The sequence below is a fragment of the Phacochoerus africanus genome, chromosome 6, assembly GCF_016906955.1.
Source record: "Phacochoerus africanus isolate WHEZ1 chromosome 6, ROS_Pafr_v1, whole genome shotgun sequence".
Classification (NCBI taxonomy): Eukaryota; Metazoa; Chordata; class Mammalia; order Artiodactyla; family Suidae; genus Phacochoerus; species Phacochoerus africanus.
This window is the reverse complement of record NC_062549.1, coordinates 129,967,830-129,982,399: the sequence shown is the minus strand read 5'-3', so window position 1 is coordinate 129,982,399 and position 14,570 is coordinate 129,967,830. Positions and strand designations below refer to the sequence as shown.

General features: G+C 49.5%; 2 protein-coding genes across 2 annotated transcripts in view; one reads left to right on the top strand and one right to left on the bottom strand.

The window, feature by feature from the left end:
* Nucleotides 1-13,392, top strand: part of CLCA1 (chloride channel accessory 1) — a 34,213-nt gene extending 20,821 nt beyond the window's left edge. Inside the window, exons 8-14 of the mRNA XM_047785397.1 lie at nucleotides 1,593-1,767; nucleotides 3,738-3,844; nucleotides 5,594-5,809; nucleotides 6,376-6,637; nucleotides 7,636-7,806; nucleotides 11,213-11,452; nucleotides 12,836-13,392. Coding sequence (XP_047641353.1) covers nucleotides 1,593-1,767; nucleotides 3,738-3,844; nucleotides 5,594-5,809; nucleotides 6,376-6,637; nucleotides 7,636-7,806; nucleotides 11,213-11,452; nucleotides 12,836-13,218 — 1,554 coding nt within the window. The 3' untranslated portion in view covers nucleotides 13,219-13,392. The remainder of the gene's footprint in view (nucleotides 1-1,592; nucleotides 1,768-3,737; nucleotides 3,845-5,593; nucleotides 5,810-6,375; nucleotides 6,638-7,635; nucleotides 7,807-11,212; nucleotides 11,453-12,835) is intronic.
* ODF2L (outer dense fiber of sperm tails 2 like) overlaps nucleotides 1-14,570 on the bottom strand; it is a 362,976-nt gene that overhangs the window by 129,223 nt on the left and 219,183 nt on the right. The gene's annotated exons all lie outside the window — the stretch shown is intronic.

The window sequence follows — 14,570 nt, the reverse complement described above, 5'->3', positions numbered from 1 at the left end:
GCTCAAACAAAACTTCTTCAGAGATAGGACTTGCCTTTTAATCCATCCAAGCTACTGGCCCAATATCTTTTGCAGAGGAGCTTCTCAGTAGATACAACTGAATTATGTGATTATATTTGATGCTTAAGGGGCCAAATATGGAATAGGTATTCTATCTCTATTTGAGGCTATCTAGTCCCTTGAAATAAAGTCTAAGAGGCTGAGGGACCTGGCTGGTCTAAGGTCTCAGAAGCTTGGCAGCATCTGGGCAGTCTGCTCCCTGCCTGCTGTGGGGCGTGGGGCGTCAATGGAGCTGCTCCCTATTCTGGAGCGGGCGCAGGAATGTTTAGCTTCCAGCTCACCGTCATGTTGGCACACTCAGCCATTCTGTCCCTCTGGCCTTTATTCCACTTTGAAGGCCAGTTCCCTGAAACTGGTTTCTAAGGCTACAGAGTCAGCTCAAAACCCTTCTCCAGATCCCCCTGGGTTCTCCTGCCTCTGCTGCTTGCAAAGTAGCAAGTAAGGGAGGCAGAGGGACAATAAAATTCCTGACATGTCCTACTAAGCTCCTGCTATGCAAAGCCCGAGGGCAATGACTAGTGCCAGGTGGCCTGGTGGTGAAGAGGGCGCCTCTGGTTCTGCTTCTCCACGCGGAGGGGAGAGAGAGTATGTGAGAGGCACGACTGGAAGTTAGATGCTCCTCCTGCCCAGCAGACCCCGGTACCGGGTGGGGGGCCTGCGTCTGACTTCAGGGTGGGAGGTGCGGGCCTTGGATCCTGCACTGTCCCTGCGCAAGGCCCTGGTCAGGTCTGGCTGCAGTGTCTCCGGAGCTGGGTTCCCCGGACTTTGTCTGCTGAGCTTGAAGGGGGCTGACTCTGCCCCCCGCTAGCTCTCACTGGGGAGACAAGGCCTGAGCACCCCATGTCCTGCATCCAGCCCGAGTGAGGCTGCACAGCCCTCAGCCTCTACAGCAGGTCGGCCCCACCCATTTGCACTTCGAGGTCTGTGGGCACCTTTGCATCTTTTCCAGGACACATGGCAGTGGTGGGCAGCGGACACGGGAATCCAAATCGAGCCCTGTCTCGGCCTCTTGGGCCCTGCTGCCTGGGCAGACGGAGGCCACAGCTGAGCGACAGGCTCCTGGGCTCCCGGCTCCTTCACTCAGCAGGGATCATGGTTCTCTCTTCCCTCCCCTGTGATCGCGGTCCCTCCTCCCCAGTGATCTCGGTCCCCTCCTCCCTCGTTCCATACAAGCTAAAATCTGCCCAAGTCCAGTATTACTGGAGTATATGTTAGTCCCCAGTATTATTCTCTTTAATCGAGGATGGTTTCTGAAGGGATCTGGGAATCTCTGGAAGCCCGTCAAGGAGAAATCATGTGAAGGAAACTAGAAAACCTTCCTCTCTGTTCCCTCAGCGCTGTCCATCCCAGCACTGCCCCGAATCCCACCGTTCAGAGCCATCTCTGCTGCGGAAACAGCAGGCTGGCCACCGGAAGCACCGCTGTCAAGTGCCATGAATGTGGCTGATTTAAAATCCCCTTTAATTGCAGTTTTCCTAAACACCTTGGCTATACCCTGCGTATGGCAGCTCAGGCCTGAATTGTGTCCTCAGGTGATCAAGAAGAAGTACCCGACGGACGGATCTGAGATCGTGTTACTGACCGACGGGGAGGACAACACGATAAGCGTGTGCTTCGCGGAGGTGAAGCAGAGCGGAGCCATCATCCACACGGTCGCCCTTGGGCCCTCGGCAGCGAAGGAGCTGGAGGAGCTGTCGCAGATGACAGGTGAGGGACGGCTGATGAGTTCCCCTGCACTGTCCCTTCCACTGGACGGTGAGCTCCAGTGACCCGGGGAGCGGGGGGAGGGTGGGAGAGAGAGGAGTGAACTCACTGGCCACTCAGCCCTTTACCCTGAGGGGCGTTCGGCACTGACTCCACTCACTGATCCTAAAGCCGGGGTTCTGGGCGGAGGGCCGATGGAGAAGATGCCCAGCACTCCCGGGAGAACTCGCACTCCCCTCCCAGACACGTTAGCAGGACTGGAAATACTCCAACAGGTCTGCCAGGAACCACTCACTGCCAGCTGGCAGTTGGCCAAGAGACGAGGGGACAAAGTGACAAGCACGGACTGTATAACCAAATGACAGGAGTGCCCGCCATGGCTCAGTGGTTAATGAACCTGACTAGCATCCATGAGGATGCAGGTTTGATTCCTGGCCTCGCTCAGTGGGTTAAGGATCCAGTGTTGCCATGAGCTGTGGTGTAGGTCGCAGAGGTGGCTCAGCTCCTGCATTGCTGTGGCTGTGGCATAGCCACAGCTCCAAATGGACCCCTAGCCTGGGACCCTCCATATGCCACAGCTGTGGCCCAAAAGACAAAAAGACAAAAAAAAAATAAAATAAAATAAAATAAATAACGGTATGACACTAACACCGGCGCTCTCTTAGCAACAGAGGGTACAGGGAGGCACAAAGGTGGGAGCCCAGAGGAACAAGGAAGATGGCATCTGACGTGAGACTTTAACAGGAAGGAGGGGGCAGAGGGCTGCTGAAGGCGCAGAGGGTCCTCTGCAAACAGGGAGCACAGTGCGGTTTCAAGAGTGCTTCCCGAATGCTGACGGGAGGCTCAGAAAGATCCCGGGTGCACCTGGCTTTTTCAGCAGTAGGTTCTTATTTTTAGTTATTTGTGTTTTTTTACTTGGGGCCAGCATCATGAATACCAGCCATTACGCTGAGTTGCCTTCGGAGCCAGCCAAAACGACAGGACCATGTGCTGCCGATCCTGCCTGTCTTAGGCTGAGTTTCCCAGAAGCAGAGCCTGAGACAGGGATCCGGGTGTGTGTGGTTTACAGAGGGGGCTCCGGAGGAAGGTGGAGCAGGGAGCAAGGCCAGCGGGAAAGGAGCTAGCACAGCGGTGAGCGTAGAGGCCAGCTGGAGCCTGACCCCACAGGGGGCTCGCATCCCAGGTCTGGACCCATCTGAAGGGGAGGGCTGGTCTCCTGACCACTGCCACCGTCCGTCGGCGGCTGCGGACTGGGAGGGCAGAGGTCAAGGAGGATGCCGTTCCCTAGAGCGGCCGCCCTGGCAGGGCAAGTGTGGAAAAGGAGGCCGCCAGCAAACACCTAGAGCAGCTAGCTGGGCAGAGACGCCCAGCCCAGGTCAGAGCATCAGGCGAGGCACCCCAGGCAGCCAGCAGGGCTCCCTTTGGTCTGCACGGCGGGCGCGAATGCCGTCTTGGCCGCCTCTGTTCTAACAGCGCGAGATGGCATCGCCTGGAACACACGCGCTCCCGTGTTAACGCCACACAGCCCTTGCCCTAACTGTCCCGGCTCGCCTTATTTCTCACGGTTGTAACACAGACCTCTTTCCTGATTTCGGAGAAAACGTGAAAGTCAAGCTTGCTGAGATTATGTCTAAAATAAGAATAAATCAATGGGCTTAGAGTAAACCTTCGTGGACTCTCTCAAATGAGAGGGCATGACCTTCAAACCTGAGATTTAAGTTACCAGCTCCGTCAGAGATTCGTGGCTGCTCTGCAGATGGCTGCAGCAGCCACGGAAGCTATCACTGAGTAGGATTAAAAACTTGGTATCAGCTTCTGAGTTAATCCAGACACCTATTTGATATGGATCTATTGATACTTTTAATAACAGAACAGAGTATTCATTTTGTGTAGTCTGCTCTCTTAACAATAGCTAAGTGTTGCAAACACTTGCTTTCTAGAAAATAACTGCTGGTAATGTAACTGCATCTTAGGTGGTTTCCAGACATATGCTTCAGACCAGGCTGAGAACAACGGCCTCATTGACGCTTTCGGGGCCCTTTCGTCCGGGAACGGAGCTGTCTCCCAGCGTTCCATCCAGGTCAGACTCCTTGCTCTTTGGTTTTGCACATTTATAAATAACTACAGCCAAGATAGCAAGCTTAATGGTTAAAAGTTTTAAGGTCTACATTCTTCTACTTGTGAATTAAAATTAAAATTGTTTCTGCCTAATATTAGATATTATTCCTAAAATACCAACACTACTCAAACAAGGCAATTAGTGTTTCTTGTTTGAAAAAAATACTAAGTGACTTCCTCTTAGAAACCAGCAACATGAAATGTAATGGATCCAAGAATTCTTTTTTAACATCTGTTGACAAGCACCCATGGCAATATAATTGGCTCAGAATTGTCTTCAGAGTAGGTCATCCCAATATAAATTTTCCAGGACAAGTATTCAGGGATTACTTGGTTTATTTTTCCATTACCTCAAATCCTGATATGTGCCAAGATTTTCACATAATGGATGGAAAGTGATTCGTGCTGTGAAAAGCCCCTGCTGTCAGCCCAGACACCTCGATCCTGTTCCCAGGTCTGTCATTAACTGTGACCGTGAGCATTATTTTTATATTTAAGAAACCTAAAAGGGTTAGAGACAGAGACACGAGCAAAATTCCTTTACCCACACACTGTAAGAAACAGATCTAGGAGTTCCCGTTGTGGCGCAGTGGTTAACAAATCTGACTGGGAACCAAGAGGTTGCAGGTTCGATCCTTGCCCTTGCTCAGTGGGTTGATGATCCGGCGTTGCCGTGAGCTGTGGTGTGGGTTGCAGATGTGGCTCGGATCCCGCGTTGCTGTGGCTCTGGCGTAGGCCAGGGGCTACAGCTCCAATTCGACCCCTAGCCTGGGAACCTCCATATGCCACGGGAGTGGCCCAAGAAATGGCAAAAAGACAAAAAGAAAGAAAGAAAGAAAGAAAGAAACAGATCTAAGGGTCCCTTGCTTTCTCCACACTTCAGATCCTAATCGACAAAACCTATAAAAATAGGCAGTCTGGCTCCATGACCAGGACGCCGTCTCTAGTGGGTATCCATTGAAGAACCATAAGTAATCCCCCAGGAGAAAAATCCTCAAAATCACACTTTCTCCAGTCTCCTTAGCCCCTCTCCTCCTCCACCTCTGCTCCCCAGCTCCTTCATTCGACTCTGAACAACAAAGCAGCCTTGGCCACTGGCTCATTTCGTTTATCCTCACAAGCACCGAGGAGTGAGTTATTGGCAAATCAAACAATCCATATATGGGTAGACAGAAGTCCTGGTTAGTCCCCTTGAGGGTTTCCGGTCTAGTAATGAGAGGAGCCGTGGACACCTGTGGGTGTAAGGCCAACGCAATGTGAGGACGTCAGAGGCTCGACAGACCCAGGACCCTGTGGGGCTCAGAGGAGGGAGAGAGGGCCCTCCGCTGGTACGTGAGGTGGACCTCAGAGGACACTTCATGGAGAAAGAGGCTTCTGAGCCGAATTTCAGAGGCTAGGCGAGGCTGAGACTAGTGGAGATGCGTGCACAGACGTCCAGGAAAAGCAGGGCCTGTGGCGGTCGTGTGGTCCGGGACGCGTGAGCATCGTGCGGGGAAGTGGGGTCTGGCTTCGGGGCGGGGCTGAACACTGCGGAAGCTGAGGCTGCAACAGCAGTTCAGAACTGGGTCACCACAGGCTCCGAGTGTCAGGCTAAGGAGCCGGGCCTCACGGAAGGCTTTCCGACGGGGCCCCTGGGGGCCGGGGGCAGAATGGAGGCGGTGCGAGATGGGAGCTCTGTCTTCAGAGAGTAAAGTGTTGTCTCTCTCGACAGCTGGAGAGCAGGGGCTTAACCCTCCAGAACAACGAGTGGATGAACGGCACAGTGGTGGTGGACAGCACTGTGGGGAAGGACACTCTGTTTCTCATCACCTGGACCAACGTCCCCCCCCAAATCCTGCTCTGGGATCCCAGCGGAACGAAGCAGGACAGCTTCTTGGTGGACACACACAACAAGATGGCCTACCTCCAAGTCCCAGGCACGGCCAAGGTACGGGCTCTGCTTTTTCCCTGCTCACAAATTGACTAGAGAAAATCTATTTTTTCACAGAATAATCTTGACTTTTAAAATGAGGATGGTTGCTTAAAAAATAAGAGTTGGTACTGGATGAAAGAAAGAACTAGGAAAAATCTCCATCCAGTGAAAATCACTCAGTATGATGGCAGGTCAAGAAAAAGGAAACTGGTGATACTTTCTCCAGGTGCTTCAGCTACACCGCAGTCAAGATGCAAAATGACCCCTGAAGCTCTGGCGTCGTGAGAGCCACTTCCTCCACCTCAGGAACCTGTCGATTTGCTCTTGCTCTTGAGATACCAAGGCTATGATAAGGACCCGCTTTCAAACCTCATTTTCCCCACGTAGGATTTCTTCAAGACACGAACCATGTAGTTCGCCCAAACATCTGAACGTTTCCCTTGGCTGAGAGCGTGTCAAGAATCTTCTTAGATGGGCTTTTTAACCTACTGGTATCAGATAGGCTCTTGGGAGAGGTGGACTGACCTCAGGTGTGTCACCCAAAGTTATTAACTGGAAATGTTTCCATTTGCTCTGGGTAGGTTGGCACGTGGAAGTACAGCCTGCAGGCAAGTTCACAAACCCTGACTTTGACCGTCAGCTCCCGTGCGTCCAGCGCTACCCTGCCTCCGGTTACCGTGACCTCTAAAATGAACAAAGACACGGGCAAATTCCCCAGCCCCATGGTAGTTTACACGAAGATTCACCAAGGAACCCTGCCCATTCTCAGGGCCAAGGTCACAGCCCTGATAGAATCAGAGAATGGGAAAACAGTTACCTTGGAATTACTGGACAACGGAGCAGGTAACCACCCAAGAAACTGAAGAACGCATCTTTCTTTCCCAAGAAGCAAGCAGGGAACAGCAGGCAGGCTTGCTGTGGGAGGGCAGTTAAGAGCAGGGGTCCAGCACTGGGGCTCTGGCTGGGGGGGTCTCTGCCTCCCCACCATTCCTGTATTTCAGAATGTTGGAAAACGTGAAGAAGGGCCTGCCTGAGCTTCTGTAAAGCCCAGCACATCAGTGGCTCCAGATCAACAGGCTCAGACTCCAGGGAGCTGCAGTGGCTGTTCCACACCCTTGCAAAGAGGAAAACTCATAGCTGTTCTGTGTTAGGAGGTTGCATGGAAATTAGATAGGTAGGTAGGTAGGTAGGTAGGTAGGTAGGTAGGTAGATGGGGCCTCTTTTTTTATCGTCACCACACACTTTCACATTTAGAAAGCAGCAGAGATGGATTCAAGTACAGTTTTATGGGACTCCTACAGCTATGTGGATTCTTATCTCATACCCGCGGTGAACATTCTGCCTATTATTTTGATATTTAGGAAATCTAACAGGGAGAGAGAAAGAAAATTTTCCATTTATTTTTGGAAGGAACCTGACTGTTTCCTGAGAAGCAAGTAACCTTATTAAAACAAATTCTGTCTACCCTGAAGAAAAAGTAATAAATTAAAAAAAAACACATATAACGACTTTTTCTCACCAGTAACATTTGGAAATTCAGTTCAGTTCCATAGATACATAGTTGAGCAGTGATCTTGGGCCATGATGGATGTAACAGTGACACATGGCTTCATCCATGATTTCAAAAAGAAAGACCCCGATTCAGGAAGACAAGACGTACACATCACACACACACACCACACACACCAAGTATACCTCATCCTTAACACAGTCAGGTCCTAAACTCTCCTGGAGATAATACTGGATTATCTGTGCTTTGGAAATTTTGCAGATGCGTTGGAAACACACAAATGCACAGCTGCTTTTAGGACAGTAACTGATTCCTTCACTTCCCCGTCCAGGTGCTGATGCTACCAAGAATGACGGTATCTACTCGAGGTATTTTACAGCTTACGATGCAAATGGTCGATACAGCGTAAAAGTGCGGGCTCTGGGAGGAGTGAACACGGCCACGCAGAAGGCGACCCCCCCGCGGAGTGGAGCCAGGTACATACGTGGCTGGATTGAGAACGGTAAGTGATCCGTGATAACACACCTGGCTGGAGCAAAAGACTTGGGATCAAGAGGAATCCACTTCTGGAGAAAATGGTGCAGAGTTAAATCATTTTCTCAACTGCAGCTATACTAACAGTTTGGTCCATCCAGCTCTTTGTTGTGGAGGCTGTCCTGCGCATTGCAGGGTGTTTGGCAGCTGTCCTGGCTTCTGCCGACGAGACGTCAGAAGCAGCCCCCCAGTCATGAGTAGGTATCATTCACTGCATCCTCTAGGTCAGAGTGGTCCCCTGTTGAAAACCACTAGAGTGGATGTAGACACTGCCTGCCTCGGCTCACATTCCAGCCTCTACCAAATAACGTAGTTTAGGAATCTCTTATGCTCCACTTGCCTCACCGAGAAGGTGTGTCATAATGGGAACTGCCTCATGGGGTGGTTACAAGGAGTAAACAGGAAAATACATCTAACAAATGATTGCCAGTAAATAAGTTTAATAAATTCTGTTATTATCTTTAATACATTTGAAAACATTTTGTAAGTAAGCTCTTTCTGCTGAAATAGGCATTTCTGCAAAATAAAAAATAGGCATTTCTGCAGAATCAAAAAATAAGAATTTGGAGCTTGCTATGTTTGTCTGTATCGCTGTAAGCCCACTGTCTCTTTCCCTCCCATCTTCTCCTGCTCAGAGCAGGGAGAACAGGAGATGAACCCAATACCAGACAGAACTCTGAGCTCGCATGTAAGCAGGTGGGAAAACCACGCCCCACAGAACAGAGAGCCCCTCCCCAGTCTTGGCTACGAATGAGTACCCTGCACTAGAGCTGGAATCGGGACCGAGCCTGAGTCCTGAGCGGCTCCAGGACTTGGTTTCCGTCCGTCTCCACCTGTCCTGCCAGGTCCTGTCCCAGCGCTGGTGCGTAGTAAGGACAGCTCCCCCAAGACGCTTCCCACTGCTCTCATTCTTCGGGTGTGTATGCTCAGGAGACAAGGACTCTGAGGTGCCTGCTGGACCTCGTGCAAAGGGGATCAGAGGGAAGAGGCGCCTCAAAAGACACCACTGCTTTCAGAGCTCTTGTAAATATTTCAGCATATTTCACTCTCATCTGTCCTTCCTTTCATGGTAGGGAAAGAAGTCAGGAGGCAAATGGTCGAGTGGCTACACTAGCGTTGTGCTCAGTGCTACATTTCCACACCTTGCTCTCCCAACCACCCCACTGGACCGAAGCTGAAGCGAGAGAGGCTGTTGGTCGAGTTACTGATAGCAGTGACACACGATGTGGCCTTGGGAAGCCATGCTCTTCCTTTCCTTCCTTGCTGAGCCGTGTTCGCAAGACGCACGCTCTTCATTGGTGAACTGAACTCACCTTAAGCCTGCGAAGGTCGTCATGTCATCTTTGCCCAAGACCAGATTCATGGGCATCAAGCTCAGTCTTTACAGACAAACAAAAAAATTATGAGGGGTAAAGAAGTAGGGTTTGTGGGAAAGTAGCCTGAGTAACGCCATGTTAAGGTAGTACGGGGTGTTTTTACTGACAAGAGAGTCTGAGAACCCCACTCAGTGAGCAGGCCAGGGTAGCTTTTGAATTCCAGGGTGACTTTTAAACAACTTCTCCACAGGAATGTGAAGCAAATTGGGATGGCTGCAAGAACTAGGTTTCCATACACTCACTGAGAAAATCACATCTTTCAGAAGCACACAATTTTAGAACCCCTAACATACAATATTTTGTGAGAAACTGCAATCTAATAAGAAAGATAAAACACAGACATGGAGAAAGAGAAAAAATGCACAAAATAAATAATCAAGGCAGTTCCTGAAGCCTCCAATAATCAATTAACAAATACATAGGAAAGACAGTGAAACCCACAGTACTTCTTAGGTGAAAGCGATGGCTTGAGGCAGTCTGAGAAGGTTTAAAGTAGAGGTGATATTTACACTGGCCTCGTGGCAGCTCAAGACCAAGATAGGCCAAAAGATGGGAAAAGAAACAATTTCAGGACAAATGCGTATTTACAGAAATGAATTACAAAATCAATTCCACTAAATATTCAGGAAATACATATATGTGAGATAACTGTGCTTCTCTTTGCTTTTTTCCTCAGATGCAACCTAATTGGGAGCTTTACAACAAATAGTTAACGTAGATTTGGGGGGCGGGGGAGAAGGAGAAGGAAAGAGTAGGAAGAGAGAGAGCCAATAGCAAAACGGAGGGACATACGGCCATTTCCTAGTGTTGTTTACCTTGCACTGAGCAACCCCTCCCCCTTTTTTTGTCTTTTGTCTTTTTGTCTTCTTAGGGCCACACCCACCACCTATGTAGGTACCCAGGCTATGGGTCAGTTGAATCGGAGCTACAGCTGCCAGCCTACATCACAGCCACAGCAATGCCAGATCTGAGCCATATCTGCGACCTACACCACAGCTCACGGCAACACCATATCCTTAACCCACTGAGCAAGGCCAGGGATTGAACCCGCAACCTCATGGTTCCTAGTCAGATTCGTTTCTACTGCGCCACGATGGGAACTCCCAATTTTCTCATATTTTTATTTTTATTATAAGGTTTATTGCAGAGCAGTGACTTACAATGGTGTGTGAGTGTCAGGTGTGCAGCAAAGTGAATCGGCCATATACCTGCATAGATATAGCCGTTCTTTTTCAGATTCTGTCCCCATGTGGCCCATCAGAGAGGGCTGAACAGATTTCCCCGAGCTGTAGAGCATGCTCTTGTTACCTGTCGATTTTGTACATAGTGGTGTGTCTGTGCCAAACCCAACCCCCCAGTCCCTCCCTCCCCCCAGCCTTTCCGCTTTGTAACCGTATGTTTGGTTTCAAGATCTTTGAGTCTGTTTCTGTTCCGTGAATATGTTCTTTTGTATCGTTTCACTAGGTTTCACATGTTAGTGATCTTGCAGCGTATTTGTCTTCCTCTGTCTGTCCGACTTCACCGAGTGTGACCATCTCTAGGTCCATCCACGTTGCCGCAAATGCCATTCTTTCTTTCTTTCACGGCCAAACAACATTCCATTGTCTGTCTGTACGCACCCCATCTTCTTCATCCGCTCCTCTAAGGAGGGACATCTGTGTTGCTTCCACGTCGTGGCTGTGGCGAGCAGTGCTGCAGTGAACACCGCGTGCCCGTGTCCCTTAGCGTGCGGTGTTCTCCGGGCACGTGCCCAGGAGTGGGGCTCCTGGGTCGTATGGTGGTTCTATACCTAGTTTTTTAAGGAACGTCCATACTGTTCTCCAAAGTGGCTGCACCAACCTACGTCCCCACCAGCAGTGTAGGAGGGTCCCTTTTCTCCACGCCCTCTCCAGCATTTTTCTGATGAAAGTATGGCTGATTTACAGTGTTGTGCCCATGTCCGCTGGACAGCGAAGTCACCGGGTCATACATAAGTACACACTGAATTTTCTGATGCAGGGGAGATCAAATGGAACCCGCCACGACCCGACGTTAATAAGGATGACCTTCTGGGCAAGCAAGTGTGTTTCAGCCGAACAGCCTCGGGAGGTTCATTTGTGGCCTCCGACGTCCCGAAGCTTCCCGTACCTGACCTCTTTCCACCCTGTAAGATCACCGACCTGAAGGCCCGGATCCAAGGGGACAACCTCATCAATCTGACGTGGACGGCTCCTGGGGATGACTACGACCACGGGAGAGGTGAGCTCCACCGGCGGGGCCCTGTGGAGAGTCAGCAGCCGAGCCGAGGGCAGGGGACGGGAGGCAGGGGCCGTGCGCTGACGCAGGTGGGGACAGGCCTGTGGCGATGCCCGTGGGGCCGAAGGCAGCAGAGTTCTTAGACATCCCCTGAAAGGGAAGCTTAAGATTTTTAAACACGAGGAGTTTAGAACTGGAAAAGCTGGCCTGGGTATAAGGTGTTTCAACCAAGAATAGGAAATCCTCAGGTTTTTCTTCTGAAATTTGGCCAAACTGTGCTTTCCTAAACCCCATTTTTAGTAATGACTCCTGGAGAAAATGGGGACTAGAGCAGAGACACCTGTGGAGCAGAGCTGTCCTCTGGAAGAAACCTCAGGTTCTGTCTCTCGGTTGTTCCTCTCACAGTCCGGTCTGTAGACGGCAGTATGGGCATCACACAAACGCTTCTTAGAAATGTGGACACTTAGGCTCCACCTCAGACCTGCTGAACCAGAATCTGCATTTTAAGATTCCTGGATGAGGTGTACATATGTTCACGTCTGAGAAGCATCAAAAATTCCTCTACATGGAGTTCCCGTCGTGGCGCAGTGGTTAACGAATCCAACTAGGAACCATGAGGTTGCAGGTTCGATCCCCGGCCTCGCTCAGTGGGTTAACGATCCGGTGTTGCCGTGAGCTGTGGTGTAGGTCGCAGACGCGGCTCGGATCCCGCGTTGCTGTGGCTCTGTTGTAGGCCGGCAGCTACAGCTCCGATTCAACCCCTAGCCTGGGAACCTCCATATGCCGCGGGAGCGGCCCAAGAAATAGCTAAAAAGACAAAGAAGACTTCGTCTACAAGCAGTAAAATGCTAGGTAGTACTGACACGGCCTCCTCTCTGACAGCCAAACACTGAGCTGCGCTTTCCTCACATTGCACGGGTCCAGTTTTACATTCATCACTCTGTCAGGATACAAAATAACACTTTAAAAAGAGGATTTCCCCTGCGGTGCAGTGGAAACGAGTCCAGCTGGTATCCATGAAGATTTGGGTTGGATCCCTGGCCTTCGCTCAGGGGGTTAAGGATGCGGTGTTGTCACGAGCTGTGATGTAGGTTGCAGACGCGTCTCTGGTCTGGTGTTGCTGTGGCTGTGGTGTGGGCCGACAGCTACGGCTCCAATTCAGCTCCTAGCCTGGGAACTGCCATATGCCGCAGGTGCGGCCCTAAAAAGCAATAAATAAATAAATAAATAAATAGAATGTAAAAAGATACTAATGCTTATAAACATGGACCATCAATTACACTTATTCTCGGAAATGTTATGGGGTGGTGCTATTTCTCACGGGTTTTGTAAAACTTCTTTAAGACTTGAGAGTTACAGATGACAATCCCCCCCCTTCTTTTTTAGCTGACAAGTACATCATCAGAATAAGCACAAATATTCTTGATCTCAGAGACAAGTTCAATGATTCTCTTCAAGTGAACACCACGGATCTCATCCCAAAGGAGGCCAACTCAGAGGAGGTCTTTGTGTTTAAACCAGAAGGCATCACTTTTACAAATGGCACGGATCTCTTCATTGCTGTACAGGCTGTGGATAAGAACAACCTGAAGTCAGAAATCTCCAACATTGCACAAGTATCTTTGTTCCTTCCCCCGGAGGCTCCTCCGGAGACACCTGCTCCTTCCCTGCCTTGTCCTGAAATTCAGGTCAACAGCACCATTCCTGGCATTCACATCTTAAAAATTATGTGGAAGTGGCTGGGAGAATTACAGCTATCGATAGCCTAGGGCTGAGTTTTCCTGAGATAAACAAATCATCCATCCTGATTTTGATTACAAAAATTTATAAAATGCATTTTAGAGTTTCTGCACGAGGCAATTTAATGAAATACAATGCCAAACAACTAGATATGTACGTATAAAAGCTATTCATATCAATAAATAGAAGTATGTTTTAATTCATTTTAAGGAGCTTTGTCATTTATAAAAGAACATGTAATCGCATGTGAAAGATGCCAGAAATGCCCAGCCAGATCGCACTATTTAAATATAAAAGGCATGGCTTGTTATAGAGGAGATTCAGACCAGCATCACCAGAACTATGTGTTCTTTAGACTGGGACAGGATAATGCATTTAAGAAGGAGATTGCATTGGAGGAAGAAATAGCAGCATGGCAGAGGCTCCACAGGCAGAGGAATGTTTGTTGTGTGCATGCAGTTCCAAGAGTTGATGCTTAAAGCCACACCGACGGGACATGAAGTAGGAAGGGTAGGCTCAGGGCAGGTGTGAAGGAAAATGATGGAGAAATAAACGTATATTGTGAGCTTTGTGCCAAGTGCTCTACAAAGGCCTTATGAGCCCATCTTAGGTAATGCAACTACGTTCACTCAACAAATGTCCACCAGCTGCCCACCACAGTCCAGGCTCCTGCTAGGTCTTGACTTAAAAGAAGATGAGTAAAGCTGGCCTTTTTTCTTGTACGCAGTAAAGACCCGAGGGTGAATCAGGAGGCAGATGTGGCCAGAGTTCTGCCCGAGGAGAACTGGGGGTGTGGTCTGAGGGCCACACGAAGGACCGACCGAAGGTGGGAGCAGGCAGAGGCGGGACAGGTGACGGGGAGGGGAAGAAAAGGGAAAGGGACCAGTAGCCTGAGCCGTCTGGCAGTTCCCATCAAGAACTGATCTCGCATTCTCGCGCCTCTAGGGAAAGTATTCTCAGGAAAGGCGTTTCCATTTCAATTCAATGGCACAATGAACTCAAGATGTGGGTGCCTCTCTGATTAAAAACAAAGTATCTAGAACTTGTTTCTACATAGACCCCAAATTTATTTCTTTATTTATACATATTCCTTAATCGAAGATTCAAAGATTTAAAAGTAGGATTTGAGGCACCTTAGAGAGATACACAATAAACATATTTTTAAAATTTAGAAAATAAAGAGATAGAGTGAATACATAAGAAAAACTAGAGGAAGGTTCAGCACATCCAAGGCCTAACATGATCTTCTGTTCAATGGCTAAAGCCAGGCCACGTGCTTATTTTGTGCTCCCAGGCGGGCAGAGCCACGGTTAACAAGCGTCTACAGTGAAACAGACCAGAGGTTCAGGAGGAGCAAAGCTCTTTCTAGTTGAGGCGCAGG